We start from the raw sequence: 15,388 nt of genomic DNA, 5'->3' as shown, positions 1-15,388 counted from the left end.
AAAAACAGAGTTTTAGTTAAGTCACATTTATCGGAATTACCGTTCTTTTTTAAATTCGCTTTCTAGTCTAGATGTTAGATAAGATGCATCAAACACGAACTGTCGTGTTGTAATATAGAAAATCACACTTGCTGGGAAGGTATTAAGCACAGACAAACAGACGTAACTGCTTGAACATTTTTCTGGAAAATCCATCGCCCAACACTTCAACCACCATCTTGCGAGCATGTTACACGAAACAATGTTTCGTATGACATTGTCGCCAGAAGGCCCTTGAGTGAAATGTCAAACTCGAAGAATTACAACGTTAGTGCCTCTAGTTGTGAAACGCGTAAACAACCAAATTCAAATTAATCGTTGAAGTCATGGTCGATGGTAAATTCTCTAGTGTTACGTCTGTTTGTCTGTGTATTAAGTATCAGTCTTAGGGTGCTCATCTTGCACCGTCCTACCCTGGCAGATTTAATTGATCACAAATCGTATTGAATATCACCCAACCTCATAATTGCGGATATCCTACAATAAATATACACTCCTGGCCAAAAGTTTGGGTTCATATTTTTTTCCAGTTCAAATTTAGGCAAAATATACATTGAAGAAGTGCGGTAAGACGCGCGGCTACAAAGCAAGACCATGCTGAGGGTGGCTGGGTTCGATTCCCGGTGCCGGTCTAGGCAATTTTCGGATTGGAAATTGTCTCGACTTCCCTGGGCATAAAAGTATCATCGTGTTAGCCTCATGATATTACGAATGCAAAAATGGTAACCTGGCTAAGAAACCTCGCAGTTAATAACTGTGGAAGTGCTTAATGAACACTAAGCTGCGAGGCGGCTCTGTCCAAGTGTGGGGATGTAATGCCAATAAGAAGAAGATACATTGAAGAAAGTTAGTTTCCAAACAAAACTGTACTTCAGACAATATTTGGCTAAAATTGAATTAAATCGCATTTTCGGAGAGTGAACCTAAACTTTTGGTTGATGCATACTATGCACTTAAATAAACATTTTATTTAAAAAACCCAGATTAATCCACCTAGCGGTGATTGTGCCTTTCTCGACCTTCGTAAAATGTGTGTGCTTGAAAAAAGATGAGCTAGTGGCTAGGAGTAAAAAAGACAAATTTCTTTGTCCGTTCTATGAAAATCAGATTATTTATGGCAAAGTTATTGTAGATCCAGTTGAAAACCGAAAATCATATTTTGTCCCATTTCCGGATGTCGCAACTGCATCGCGAGTGGTGCCCGACTATGGCACAGTTGCGCACTACTCGCGATGCAGTTGCAACATCCGGAAATGCGAGAAAATGCGATTTCGCGGGACCTCGGTTCGGTTTTCAGCTTGATCTACAATATGCTAATAAGAATTTCGACATTTTTGTTTCCTTTTCCAATCTTTTTTATTTCACCCAGTCATATATTTTAAGGATATCACTTTTGGATGTTTGTTGAACTGAAGCTCCGACTACACAAAAAGAAAACGAAAATGTCATTCCCATCACGCGAGCGGAGGGCAATATTTGTTATGATACTAGTTGACCCGGCAGACGTTGTCCTGCATAGTAGGCGAAAATGAAAGTTGAGAACTGCCTATGCGAGATTCCCATACCAATCTTTGTTTTAGTATTTCATGATTTACTCAACTTTACTAATGATTTTAGACTGAGGAAATATCATATAAACCCGTCGGAAACTATAACGAATATTTCTGCTGAAGAAATGAAAAAAATCCATCCAGCCGTTTTCGAGTTATGCGGATACGAACACAGACCATTTCATTTTTATATATAAGAAGATAAATCTCATGACCGTCTTTCTGCCAAACTCCCGTCTGAAGTGGGAGAGACAGAGACATCATCTCAGTTCGTCGAGCTGAATCGATTGGTATATAACACTATGGGTCTCCAGGCCTTCTGTAAAAGTTTGGTTTTTGGAGCGAACATACAGCCTTTTCGTATAAAAGGCTAAAATGGTGTTTCGGCCATAACTTCCGATCCCATAGTTCAGTGGTGCTCAGCATTTTGTGTGTTTTGCCTTAATTTGCTTATCACACAATAAAATGAGCTTTCATCTTACAAGTTAGTACTTGGACAGCTTTCAAATATATCTATCAGCAGAGGGTATTAAAACGAATATTGGTGGTAAAATCATTCCGTACGACTTGATCAAAGTAAAATTACCCTGCGGCCCGCGGTCCGCACTTTTGTTTTGCTTTGATCGTTTCGTACGGAGTGAATTTAACACCAACATCCGTTTTATTACCCTCAGCAGATAGATATATTTGAAAGCTTTCGACCAAGTGCTAATTTGTATGGGTTAAGCTCATTTTTATGGTGCGAGAAGTAAATTAAGGAAAAAAACGCCCAAAGTGCTGAGCACCACTGCCATAGTCCGATCTAGCCAATTTTCAATAGGAAACAATGGGACAGGATTCTGCGTCGAATGCAACTTGTTGCGTGTGAATCGATTAAGGTTAGGTGGCCGAAAAATAGGTGACATTTTTTGTGATTTTTATGAAAAAGGTATTTTGGTCATAACTTCAGATCCCATAGTCCGACCTGTCCAATTTTCAATAGGAAACAATGGGAAAGGATTTTGCGTCGAATGCAATTTGTTGCGAGCAAATCGGTTGAGAATAAGTGCCTGAAAAATGAGTGACATTTCTTACGCAATATTTTTGTATGAATTTGTATTTTGGCCATAACTCTCGATCCCATAGTCCGATCTGGCCAATTTCAAATAGGAAACTATGGGACAGGATTCTGCGTCGAATGCAACTTGTTGCGAGCAAATCGGTTGAGGATAAATGCCCGAAAAATGAGTGACATTTTTTACACGATTTTTTCGTATAATTTTGTGTTTTGGCCATAACTTTTGATCCCATAGTCCGATCTGGCCAATTTCAAATAGGAAACTATGGGACAGGATTCTGCGTCGAATGCAACTTGTTGCGAGCAAATCGGTTGAGGATAAGTGCTTGAAAAATGAGTGACATTTTTTACACGATTTTTTCGTATGATTTTGTATTTTGGCCATAACTTTCGATCCCATAGTCCGATCTGGCCAATTTCAAATAGGAATCAATGGGACAGGATTCTGCGTCGAATGCAACTTGTTGCGAGCAAATCGGTTGAGGATAAGTGCCCGAAAAATGAGTGACATTTTTTACGCGATTTTTTTGTATGAATTTGTATTTTGGCCTTAACTTTTGATCCCATAGTCCGATCTGGCCAATTTCAAATAGGAAACAATGGGACAGGATTCTGCGTCGAATGCAACTTGTTGCTAGCAAATCGGTTGAGGATAAGTGCCCGAAAAATGAGTGACATTTTTTACACGATTTTTTCGTATGATTTTGTGTTTTGGCCATAACTTTTGATCCCATAGTCCGATCTGGCCAATTTCAAATAGGAAACAATGGGACAGGATTCTGTGTCGAATGCAACTTGTTGCGAGCAAATCGGTTGAGGATAAGTGCCCGAAAAATGAGTGACATTTTTTACGCGATTTTTTCGTATGATTTTGTATTTTGGCCGTAACTTTCGACCCCATAGTCCGATCTGGCCTATTTCAAATAGGAAACAATGGGACAAGATTCTGCGTCGAATGCAACTTGTTGCAAGCAAATCGGTTGAGGATAAGTGTCCGGAAAATGAGTGACATTTTTTACGCGATTTTTTCGTATGATTTTGTATTTTGGCCATAACTTTCGATCCCATAGTTCGATCTGGCCAATTTCAAATAGGAAACAATGGGACAGGATTCTGCGTCGAATGCAACTTGTTGCGAGCAAATCGGTTGAGGATAAGTGCCCGAAAAATGAGTGACATTTTGTTGAGTAGTTTTGCGCACACACACACACACACACACACATACACACACACACACACACACACACACAGACATCACCTCGATTCGTCGAACTGAGTCGATTGGTATATAACACTATGGGTCTCCGGGCCTTCTATAAAAAGTTTGTTTTTGGAGCGATCATATAGCCTTTACCGTATACTTAGTATACGAGAAAGGCAAAAAACAAGATTTTTTCGCCGGAGTTTCATCAATGCATATCAAAGATGATTAAAATTGGGTTCCGTTCCATTTTTTATTTTAAAATTTTGTGGGCTCAATTTTGAGAAAAATCCAAATTACAACATAAAAGATTGTCGCTGTGGTTCCCTTTGTCTTGCTCGTGATTCTTCAACCGAAGGAAAACAATCTGCCATCACCAACAAATTAAGTTTTACTTTACAGCTACCGAAGGAAAACAATCTTCCAATCCGCCACGTGCTGGAATAAAATTAGCTCAGCAACTCCACCGATGCTGGGACCGCTCTCCGCGACATTTCAAATGGAACGCCACGCGCGCGGGGGAAAGCAGTTTTCTTATAATCAATAAAGATGGCCCATTAGTCCCGCCTCTTTGTTGTCCGGTATGAGTGCAAATATTGTGTAACCGTAACGCTCACCAAAGGGGCGTGGATACAGGTTAAACTTGATTGGTTACAAGAAAGCAGCTCTACCGGCGCGTGAGCCATTTCGTTCGAGATGTCGTGAAAAGCAGATCGTGATACCACCATCGGCATCGGCAACTCTTACCAGAAATATGATTCTCACTGATGGTGTGGGTCGTGCGGTCGTCGTCATCAACATCAACAGCGCTCAGATTAAATTTTCTTGTCTGAAGTACTAACGATTGGCTTGATCACGCTTGAATTTTTAACGCAAAAACGCATCATTCCACTCATTTGCCAAAACATCATTTTGGTTTAAAACGCATTCGAAATTAATTTGAGGGCAATTTAATGCTTATACATGAACAGCCCATGATCGCATATTTGTAACACTCGCAATTTTATTCATTTTGTAAAAAGCCTGTGAATCGTTCAGAAAGCTCAATTTACTGCATCTAATCCCATAACAGTAAAATAGGCTTTACTATCTTGCTTATCTGTGGTAAGCTGGAAATGATTGAGATTGTGGGGAGGATTGATAAACGATTTACAAAATCAACCAAAATGAAAATGTTACAAATATGCGATCATGGGCAGTGAAAGAGTGTCTAATATTTTAGGCACGAAACGCAAATTCACTGTTTTTAACAAAGGAGAACAAAAGAAAACATACAATGATTAAAATAGATGATTCAACTCATCCATGAGTTTCTGGGTCCTGAGTTGGGTGCGTTTCAATCCACGCTTGATTTGAATCGTCCATGAGTTTTGAGTTTTTACCACCACTGACCAAACCACAGGCGTTATCGATGGTCCGCCCTGGTCCGTTTTCCGTGACATCCAGAATGAAAATGACGCGCGCACGCGAAACACGGGGCTTTTTATATACAGGGAAAACGAAGCAGTGGGACAAAAGGCCCGTATCACACTGCAATCTGATGTCCGTGTTGGGGATGTATGAACAGGATTGATTATTTCTGAGTTTTTCACCGGTTTTGGAAAGAAATAACAGTTTTAAAAGTTTAACGTTGATAATCAATAGTTTCAATGAAAATGGCAAATTGCTGGAGAGTTTCCAGTCGATTGATAAGCAAATCTCGAAAATCCATCGAAATATAAATACGCTATTAGCGTTTGAAATCTATCTTAATTTCGTGACGGTCTTGAATTTGGAAATTTCCGTTTTACTGAGTATTCCTCTTAAACGTAGTTTCCGCCAAAACCAAGAAAATTTGCTTACGTAATAAGTATACGACCCCTTAAATGATTTTCGTGTTCCTTTTACGAACAAAATATCACAAGTCAGTTAAAAAGCTATATTTATTTAAGTTTAAATTTCCATAGTTCAACATGGTTGCTTCCTTGACCTCACCTAAGCATTTGATGTAAAAGGTTCACGTGATTATTCTCAATAAACTAAACTAAAATAAACTAAAAAGCCGCTTGGTGCGGTTTGGCAGAACCTCAACCAAATGTATTTCCCATGCATCCCGTGCCACTTAAAGCAAGTGATATTGTCTACGAGCAACAAACGAACATTCTCTCAGTGTTCTGGGGTAATACCTCCATAAAAATGTATATCAGATACCATAGATCTTTTCATTGTGGGAATCAGTTTTAATCACGGATAAAACCAAATACTAAAAAGAACTTTTACTTCCTGAAGGTTTAGTCTTTACAAGACATATCGTAAGTAGCGTGACTGTCTTCTTCACAGAATATAGCAAGTTTAAGATATTTTCCCAGAATTCGTTAAATGTGTGGATCATTGAGAAGTCAACACTTTTACAAGTCTGCGCCGTCAATTGAGGGTGCAAATGGGTACTGAAGAAAGCAGCGGGTTTTTCTGATTGTGACTTGACTTCTTGGTTCTGGTAATTTACTGCCGCAGCATGGTCTACTTTCCGCTTAATACAAACTTTCCGCGTTGGACGATCGTGGCTTTTTCAACTTCTCCATGTTCTTTATGACGATGTCGTGGAGCGAGCAGTAGCGATTCCTCACTTCACTCAAAACGAGCCATAAACTGAGGAATTCTTTTTCGTCAAGTTCCTGTCGGAAGAGAATAATTTTGCGTTACAATTATGGAAAGGGATGGATACGCGAAACAGTACCTGTACTGCACGGCGATAGTCATCGATGTGCGGATACTTTGCCACCTTGGATACGACCTTCGCTCGCGACACGAAGTATCTGGAAATTTGATCGAAGAATGCGGCTGCTTCCGTTTCAACGGACTGGATCTCGGCAAGTGTATCCTCCTGGATCGATACACCGAAGTTGTTTCCGTCCTCGATCTTAGGAATCATGAACGAGATCCACATCTTAAGGAGGTTTGAATCTTCCACCAGAGCTCGGATGACCGGCTTGACCACCTTGATCAGGTCACAGATTGGGGTGTTGCATTCAACACGACCGTTAGGGAGGGCCATCACCTTGGTGCCGCTGACCGAGGACAAGTCAATGCGGGCTCGCTTGGCACCAGGCTCGTCGGAATCGGCTTTTTCAGATTCGGCATTGTTCAGGTCAATCGGATCCGGCACTGGAATGTTGAGGTCCTAAAAGTAAGCGTTATGGTTTACAAAATGAGCTTTACTCAAGTGAGGATAATCATATGAAAAGCCTACAAACCTGGTACACGTCGGTGAAATTCCGTTCGGCGAATTCGGGAGTGGCGAGCAGATCGTTCAGTTTCACAATCTTCTCCGGGAATCCTTTGATGATGAGTTCTTCGGCTTTCTTGATCAGATTATCCTTGTATTCCTGAACCTAAAATGGGTACAATAGAAGGCAAACATGTCACGACACGTAGACAAAGCATGTGCTTCAATGTTTCGAAAAGGTTAAGTGATGTCTAAAAGAAGCCTAGTTGGGATTATTTATTTTATTGATAATGCAAATAATCGAATTCGCAAATAGTTGCATTCAAGCTGCATTTATGAATCTTTACAAACACAAACACAGCAGATGATAACCTAACTTTTTGCGTAGTTTTTTTTGTTCTAAATTTCTTGGATCGATTTAGTTGCAAATGTCCAGTTGAAATAAAATTTTAACCGAGTATATCCAATCACAATCCTGGTTGAACATACAAGGATTGTCAACCATATTTTATAAATGAGAAATTCAATGTTCAAAATTGAATCCTGTGTACCACGCATTTACCAAAGCTTCAGACAATCGGCGGCCATCCGCCATACAATCCTCTTCGATGCAATGCATTGTTAGCAAAAACTATGAATTCTTACCTTCTTCGCAGTATCGTCGGTTTCTCCCATTTTGATGAAGGACGTTTTGTATTTTGTTACAACAGGAACAAAGGAACTACTGCCACAGATGAAGTGGAAATCGAAAGCAAATTAGCGTCTTTTGGCCACAAATTCTTCCCGAAAATCACCAGCGCCGAAGATCACTTTCACTCGGACACGCACAGAACAAAAGCAGCAAACAAATTTTGGCGATGACGGATGTCAAAAGATGCAATGCGGTTGCCAGAAAGCGGTGCGCCAACAAAATGCGGATTTGTCGGACTTTAGAAAACGGATGCCATTTTTATGTTTTCACTTTCACATTTCAAGAAAATTATTTATTTAATTTTGAAAAAAACATGTTGGTTTTTTTATTCATTAGATACAACAAAAGATATTTAAGTTACTAGATAAAGATTATCGCTTCGGTTCCCTTTGTTCTGCTGTCCGGAAGCTGTCAAATCGTATGGATTTTCCTTCTTTGACATTTAGCTCCCCTATCCTCACCAGCAAAAGATGTTCCGGACAGCGACGACAGCCACAATCTTTATCCGGTAACTAAAATATCTTATAACATGTTCAACTTTTTTTTCGTTCAAGTGAATTGAATTTGAATGTTTACACGTTCGAGCTAAGTCGAAACGGCAATAACGGTGATCTTCCCTCGCGGTCTATTCTCGTCGCCATTTTTTTTTTATCTCTGTAGTGCGCTGTGCTGGATTGTCAAAGGAATCCCCACAGCAGGGATGCCAGATACAATTTTTAGAAGTCTGTATTAATCTCAGCAAAATGTCTGTATTTGTCTGTATGGAGTTCATAAGGTACAGGAATTAGAAAATTATTTAAAAATCATGCACTTTTGATAACGTAGAATATCGAAGTTTCAAGAATCAAAATGTCGGTGTAGGACTTAGTCGAGTCAAGTATGATATACTAAAGTCAAGTAAGGTTGCTGTTGAGGTCGAAATACTTTTTTTTTAAACTACTCTAAAGTTACAATCAAGTGGTGGAATTAAACGGGATAATACTTTCTTGTCTTTTGCTAAGTGAAGATATTCCACTACAAAGCTCTGAATAATGTTCTTATCAATATGTATGTTGTTCATTAGCATAAATTGATAATATATACGCAACTTTCTAACTGAAAATCCGTTGGGAAGTTCAAAAGAGTTCAGTTCGAAGGAGAGGCACAGAAGGAATAAATCCGTTTAGAAACCCAAAGAACGGAACGTACATTTTTTGGGTTTACAAACATTGTAAACCTTTGGTCTTTTGAACTATTTTGGGCTTCCGAACAGAACTCTTTTTGCGCTTTTGAACAAAATCGTTTCGGCTTCCGAACGTAATCTTTTAAGGCTTTGGAATCCCAAAAGGATATCCCTTTTACAGAAACAGAAAAGATGCATACAGAACAATATTCAGAAGTCCAAATGGCTCCACTTGGAATTCCAAAAGTATAGCTTTCGAAATTTTAAACCCGAGTCCGTTTGAAAGTAAAGTCCAAAATAATTTCGTAAATTTTTCCCAACAAGGTTTCGTTCGGAAATCCAAAAGAATTCTGTTTAGGAAGCCCAAAAGAATTTCTTCCAGAATCCTAAATAATTTCACTCTGAAACTCAGAGAATGGCCTTGTTTTCGGTTTAAAAACCGTTATTTTTTGGTTTTCTGAACGGAGCTCTTTTCGGCTTTTGGAAAGATCTCTTCTAGGTTTTCGAATCGATTCCTTTCGCGCTTCTTAAACAAATCCTGTTAGAGCTTAGGAAATCTATAAGTGTTCTAATCAGAATTTCTTGCCCAGAAGCAGAAAAATATTCCGTTCAGAAGCCCAGAACGCTCTAATCGAAAGTCCAAAAGATTCCGTTCGGAAGACCAAAAGTATTCCATTCTTAATTCTAGAATGATTTTGTTCAGAATCCCATCAATTCCGTATGGAAGTCCAAAAGGATTTCTTTGGGAAGCCCAGAGTGATTACTTTCAAAAACCCAAAAGAATTTCGTTCAGAAAATCGAATAGATTCCGTAAGTGAACTCAGAGGATTACGTTCGGAAGTTCACATAATTCTGATCGAAAGTCCGTACGATCGGATATCTTTTGGGCAACCCAATGTTTTTTTTTGCTTTTGAATGGCTTTAGAATGGATTAATTTTGGATTTCTGAATGCAATCTTTTTAGGTTTCCGAAAGGAATCGAAGAATCTTTCCGTTTGAAATTCTAAAAGGATTCTGTTTGGAACTCAAAAGGGATGCCGTTCAAAAGCCTGAAAGGCTCCGCTTGGAATTCCAAAATGATACCATTTGGAAACCTTATAGAATTTCGTACGAAATCCTCATAACGATTTTGTTTGAAAGCCCAAAATAGTTTAATTGGAAAGCCCAACAGGATTCTGTTTCCAGCCCAAAGTTTTTTTTTTTAAAACTGAATGTCTGTAAAAGTCTGTAACTTTTATCAAAAGTCTGTATAATGTCTGTAATCTGTATGACGTCTGTATGCAAGACCAAATGTCTGTATAAATACAGACATATCTGTATGTCTGGCATCCCTGCCCCACAGTTAAAAAACATTTCCGCAGTATTTCCAGCTGGACTCCCGAAAAAATTCCCGCAGAAGACCCGAAAAAATCCCAGCAGTTTTCCAGATACAGTCTCCGCAGTATTCCCGAAGGAATCTCCACAGGATTTCGGAAAGAATCGTCACAGAATTCCCCAAGTAGTCCCCGCAGAATTCTCGATGGAATCATCACAGGATTCCCAGCAGTATTGCCGAAGGAATCATCGCAGTATATCCGATATAACTCTTGAAGGAATCCTCACAGGATTCCCGAAAAAATCTCCGAAGTATTCCAGAAGGAAAACAGTGTTCACAGTTGAAAAATCTCCGCAGTATTGTCAAAGGCAACCCAGCAGATTTCCCGAAAAACTCCTGCAGAAAACGGCTAGAATTCAGGAATCCTTGAGTTCAATGAGCAATCCATTTTCTTCCTTTGTATATTGTTATTATGAAAAACAAAAGAAACATTCACTGATTAATATTTAATATATTTTCATGTTTTCACTGTACAAAAGGAAGCATAAAAAGCAACAAAAAAGAAGAAGAATTATTAGGTACTGTAGAGTAAATAAGCGACATGTAGAATAAAATTGTTGAACTAAATTAAATTGTGTTTTAAATTATTTAACAACGAAAGAAAATTATAATTTGGTTCCTTGGTCACCCTATTGCATGCAGTTCTGCTGAAAAAAAAAAAAAACAACAAACAAAAACAAGAAGAAAAATAATTTGTTTGTTGTTGTTCCCGCATAGTCGTGGACTATACAATTACTATCTCTTGTATTATTTAAAACCCTTTGAAACAATAGCTATGCAACACCACGTACCATCCATAAAACCATATCTCCACACTACCACAAGTTGTTTTAACGGTAAGCCAAATGGTGATTTGGCATTTTACAATATGATGAAAGGGCGGTTAAGTTATGTGACAATAAAAAATCGATCGTTTTCTCGAACAAATTTTCTCTCATACTGTATACCATAACGTTGTAGTATAATCCGTTTCTAGAGAGTCGAACAATATGCCTTATGTCAAAGTTATCATTAGAATATATTGCGAATATGCATATAACGGTACCCCTTGCGTTTTTGGTACCCGTTTCGGCTATTTTTTAAATTTTCTTTCATAATACGTGTGTTTGAGTGCGAGGACTTAATCTATAAAAGTATAATTTTATACACATTATGTTCTCACATGATTAAATTTGAATAAATATTAGATAAATATAATTTTTTCATGATTCACACGTAATGCCGATGTCATGCAGGTTCTTTTTAGGAAGCGTGATGAGCACCACGAAGTGGTTTTCTTTATCGTTGAAGATGCAAACGTACTTGGCCAGGCAGAGATCACGCAGAATGTTGGTCACCAAGATGCGATGCTCCAGCTCACGTTTAACCAGAGGTGTTCCACCCATGTACGGTATCCCTCGCGGTATCCTGCGCTTCTTTTGCGGACAGACTTTTGTTGAATATACCTTTCACTGGACATCGACTCATCTACAATGTTCATCCCTTCATCTTTTCCTCTGTGTATTTTTCTCCTCGGGAGTATTGGCGTTCAACGCCAATCGAAATGTAATGTCCACCTTAATCAACGCGATCGGGAATATATCCGGTGATCTGAAGTTCCTTTTCCGGGAGTTTGTTTCTTTGGGTTGGTTGTATGCCTCGAATGATTATTGGAGGAAGACATGTATCTGAGCTGAAGGAGCGCGTGGTGAAACCGAAGTAGAAACACAAGGCTGAGCCATTCTTGCAAAATCCATACACTTGCGAAGGTTTTACGAGCTATTGCGAAGGTTTCCGTCCCTATGACTCTCCCGGACGCCCAAATGTCTTCATTAGTAACTAAACAGCAGCGTAAAAACGTAGAAACCTGTGTTAAAAAGCAATAAAAATCTAAAACAACTATCTAGAAACAAATATTATTTGTACTTACCATTGTATCAATATTTTTCCTCAGATTTTCCTATTGCGGTGCAGGATCAGGTGGCACATCTGCAAAATACAGGATAATAATTTAACTCAATAAAGTTATTTTAAAGATAATATTCTGTTTATTACCGTTTATTTTTAGTAACTTACTTGGAACAATTGTGGAAACCCATCCTGCAGTATAAAATTTTATTTTCATGGCCTCTATATGCTTGCTATAATGCCACTTTCGTAAAAAAAATACAAGATGTTGGAATTCTGTTTACACTTACACAACCGGTTTACCAACTCATAGCGGATTATACATAACTGTGTATGAACATTATGCTGAATGATAACAGCATGTGGTAATCCATTTATAACATTTTTATAATAAAACATGTTCTGTGATATAAAGTGCGATTATACACGAACAACAAAGCAAACGATGAAAATATATCTTAAATGAGATTTATTGTACGCACAATACCCCACAATGTTTTTTACTATGCGGGTTTTTTTTTTGTTTTCAGCAGAACTGCATGCAATAGGGTGACCAAGGAACCAAATTATAATTTTCTTTCGTTATTAAATAATTTAAAACACAATTTAATTTAGTTCAACAATTTTATTCTACATGTCGCTTATTTACTCTACAGGTACCAATATCTAAACCATATCTAGCAAAAGTCTAGAAGAATTGTGGTTCTCATGTCTAAGAAATATCTCTGCTTTATCTAGAAGTTCCGATATGTCAAATCTCTTTCGGTTCAAACGGTTTGCTCGTCTAAAACTCGGTTAACGGTTGTTGCATTTGAGGCGGATTTGAGGTGTGACAGGTTCTAGACATTGAAGAAAAATATCAACTTTTTGTCTCAGAGATATCGCGGAGATGTCTATAGACATTTTTATAGACATGTCTATAGAACAAATTTCCGAGCGGATACTTGGGTTTACTTGGGTAATACTAAGGACACACCTGTGGTACTTGTACCATGGTACAAGAGAACAAGAAAATTATTCCAAGACTATCTTTAATAAAGACAATAAGGGCCAATTTCTTCACCTTCGCTTAACTCTTAAGCGGTGCTTACCCATACGTTTAAACCTGGTTTAAGGCCTAAGCGGAGATGAAGAAATCGGCCCTAATGAATCGCCTGCTTTGAGCGTGCTTACAGCGGCACACTAGGAGTTAACTTTTTGAAATCAGTATGGCGAAAGGCATCTAAGGTTCGATTTCTCAAAATTAAGCACCTTCATCGAAAAAATATTTGGTAGGCGTAGTAGCGGACACCTTTCTACATAACCGGTACCAAATAGTTTTTCATGAAAAGTTCCTAATTTTGAGAAAACCCGCATTAGATGTCTTTCGCCATACAAATTTCTGGCGGATAACTCCTGCTGGCTATTTTACGCATATACTATAGCGCCTGGATGTGGTAGCGGCGAGTAGAAAATCAGCCACTGCCAATAATTCATTGGTATGGTATTCATTTCAAGATTCTTGTACCATGGTACTTGTACCACCGGTGTGTCATTACACGCAAAAAAATATTGCCGTCGAAACTACCATTCCGAGGGTTATTTTAAGAATACGCACCGACGATTTTCAGCAGATAACAAACCCGTTTGATTTTACCATGCGCGCAGTAAAAATCAACTGTGGCTCATTTTGGAATGTTGTCACATGAACTGAAACAGTGGTGAATTTCTCTGGAACCATGGTAAAATTTACTGAAATTTTATGATTGTTTTAAAAACAGAGCGTAGTCTACAAAATAGTAGTTTTTACCACGGAATTTTTTTCAGTGTAGTATAATGCAACTCGAGTTTTTGTTTTTTACTGGCACCACGGTTCTTTTGTCGGAGTTATACACGCTATTCTCATTGTACACATTTTTGGGTACTTAGTTACCCAGTCCAGCAAAAAAGGCAGCCTACTTATTTTTGGGTACACAGAAAAAAAATGTTGCGGTGGAAACTATAGATAGTGGAATATATAGATGAGCGAAGATAAATCCTCTGTCTCCAAACGAACTGTCAAACGTGTCTCCAAACGAGCATGACGTCACGATTTCAATGGAAACGTTAAGGGCTGTGACGTCATATGCGCGTGTGCACGGGCAAAAAAATCGACTCAGCCATGCTTTCGCTCATCTATAGATTCTACTATCTATAGTGGAAACTACCATTCCGAGGGTTATTTTAAGAATAGGCACCGACGATTTTTAGCAGATAACAAACCCGTTTGATTTTACCATGCGCGCAGTAAAAATCTACTGTGGTCCCTGTGGAATATTGTCACATGAATTGAATCAGTGGTGAATTTCTCTGAAACCATGGTTAATAGAGATGAGTGACGTTCAGCGCTCGCACACTATTGTGCAATTCGTCATGTGTAAAAACAAAAGATATTTTAGTTACTAGATAAAGATTGTCGCTACTGTTCCCTTTGTTCTGCTGTCCGAAACATGTGTGGTACATACCTGTCAAATCGTATGGATTTTCCTTCTTTGACATTTAGCTCCCCTATCCTCGCCAGCAAAAGATGTTCCGGACAGCGACGACAGCGACAATCTTTATCTAGTAACTAAAATATCTTTTGTAAAAACATGTTTGTTTTCCTTCTGCTCATATAACCTCACAAATGATCGGGTCATCACAATGATTTCAAAAGAGTCAAAAAATATATGGAAACATACTCATTTTTACCCAATCTTTGCTGAGTTGCACCATCTAGGAGTGTTTGTTTTCCTTTTATCGCCACTCACACATTCGGACGTGAGAATCTCAATTTAACTGAAATTTTATAGTAGTTTCAAAAACAAGGCGTATAGTCTACGAAATAGTAATTGTTACCATGATTTTTTTTCTGTGTCAACATGCTTTTAACGAAAAATGGGCAAACGGAGTTTTTGGTTGGACTGGGTAAAATTTACCCAGATATTTTTGACCTTGGGTTGATTTGTAAGAAACTGAAAGAAAAAAAACCGCATTTCTAGAGTGCTTTGAAAATAGGTCGTATGTGCAAAAGAGAGTCTCTCTTTGGATCTATTCTCTTTCGATTATTACAAAACTATACAAAAGTTTACTTCGATTTTTTTGGCAGATAACCAAAGACGATAGCTTTGTCTGTCATGCTGAAGTGGAAATGTAGCAAAAAACGCAAAACTAGCCGATATATTAGCGAAAGAGAGCGCGATCAAAGAGAATCTCTCTTTTGC

The 15,388-nt window shown here is 38.4% G+C and overlaps 1 protein-coding gene and 1 long non-coding RNA gene across 2 annotated transcripts; both read right to left on the bottom strand.

The window, feature by feature from the left end:
- Positions 1–5,987: 5,987 nt before the first annotated feature.
- Positions 5,988–7,927, bottom strand: LOC134205466 (proteasome activator complex subunit 3). Its single transcript, XM_062680727.1, has 4 exons — positions 7,698–7,927; positions 7,081–7,218; positions 6,564–7,007; positions 5,988–6,501 (listed from the first exon to the last, which is right to left on the bottom strand). Exons 1-4 carry the CDS (start codon positions 7,725–7,727, stop codon positions 6,358–6,360), a joined length of 756 nt encoding a protein of 251 aa, XP_062536711.1. The 5' UTR covers positions 7,728–7,927; the 3' UTR covers positions 5,988–6,357.
- Positions 7,928–11,454: 3,527 nt separating this feature from the next.
- LOC134208106 (uncharacterized) lies at positions 11,455–12,635 on the bottom strand. The gene is made up of 3 exons (XR_009978501.1): positions 12,336–12,635; positions 12,190–12,248; positions 11,455–12,126 (listed from the first exon to the last, which is right to left on the bottom strand). It is a non-coding gene; the product is annotated as an uncharacterized LOC134208106 (long non-coding RNA).
- Between the last annotated feature and the right edge of the window lie 2,753 nt (positions 12,636–15,388).

Source organism: Armigeres subalbatus, chromosome 1 (genome assembly GCF_024139115.2).
Source record: "Armigeres subalbatus isolate Guangzhou_Male chromosome 1, GZ_Asu_2, whole genome shotgun sequence".
NCBI classification, from domain to species: domain Eukaryota; kingdom Metazoa; phylum Arthropoda; class Insecta; order Diptera; family Culicidae; genus Armigeres; species Armigeres subalbatus.
The sequence above is the reverse complement of the archived record's forward strand: the minus strand, read 5'-3'. Positions and strand labels throughout refer to the sequence as shown.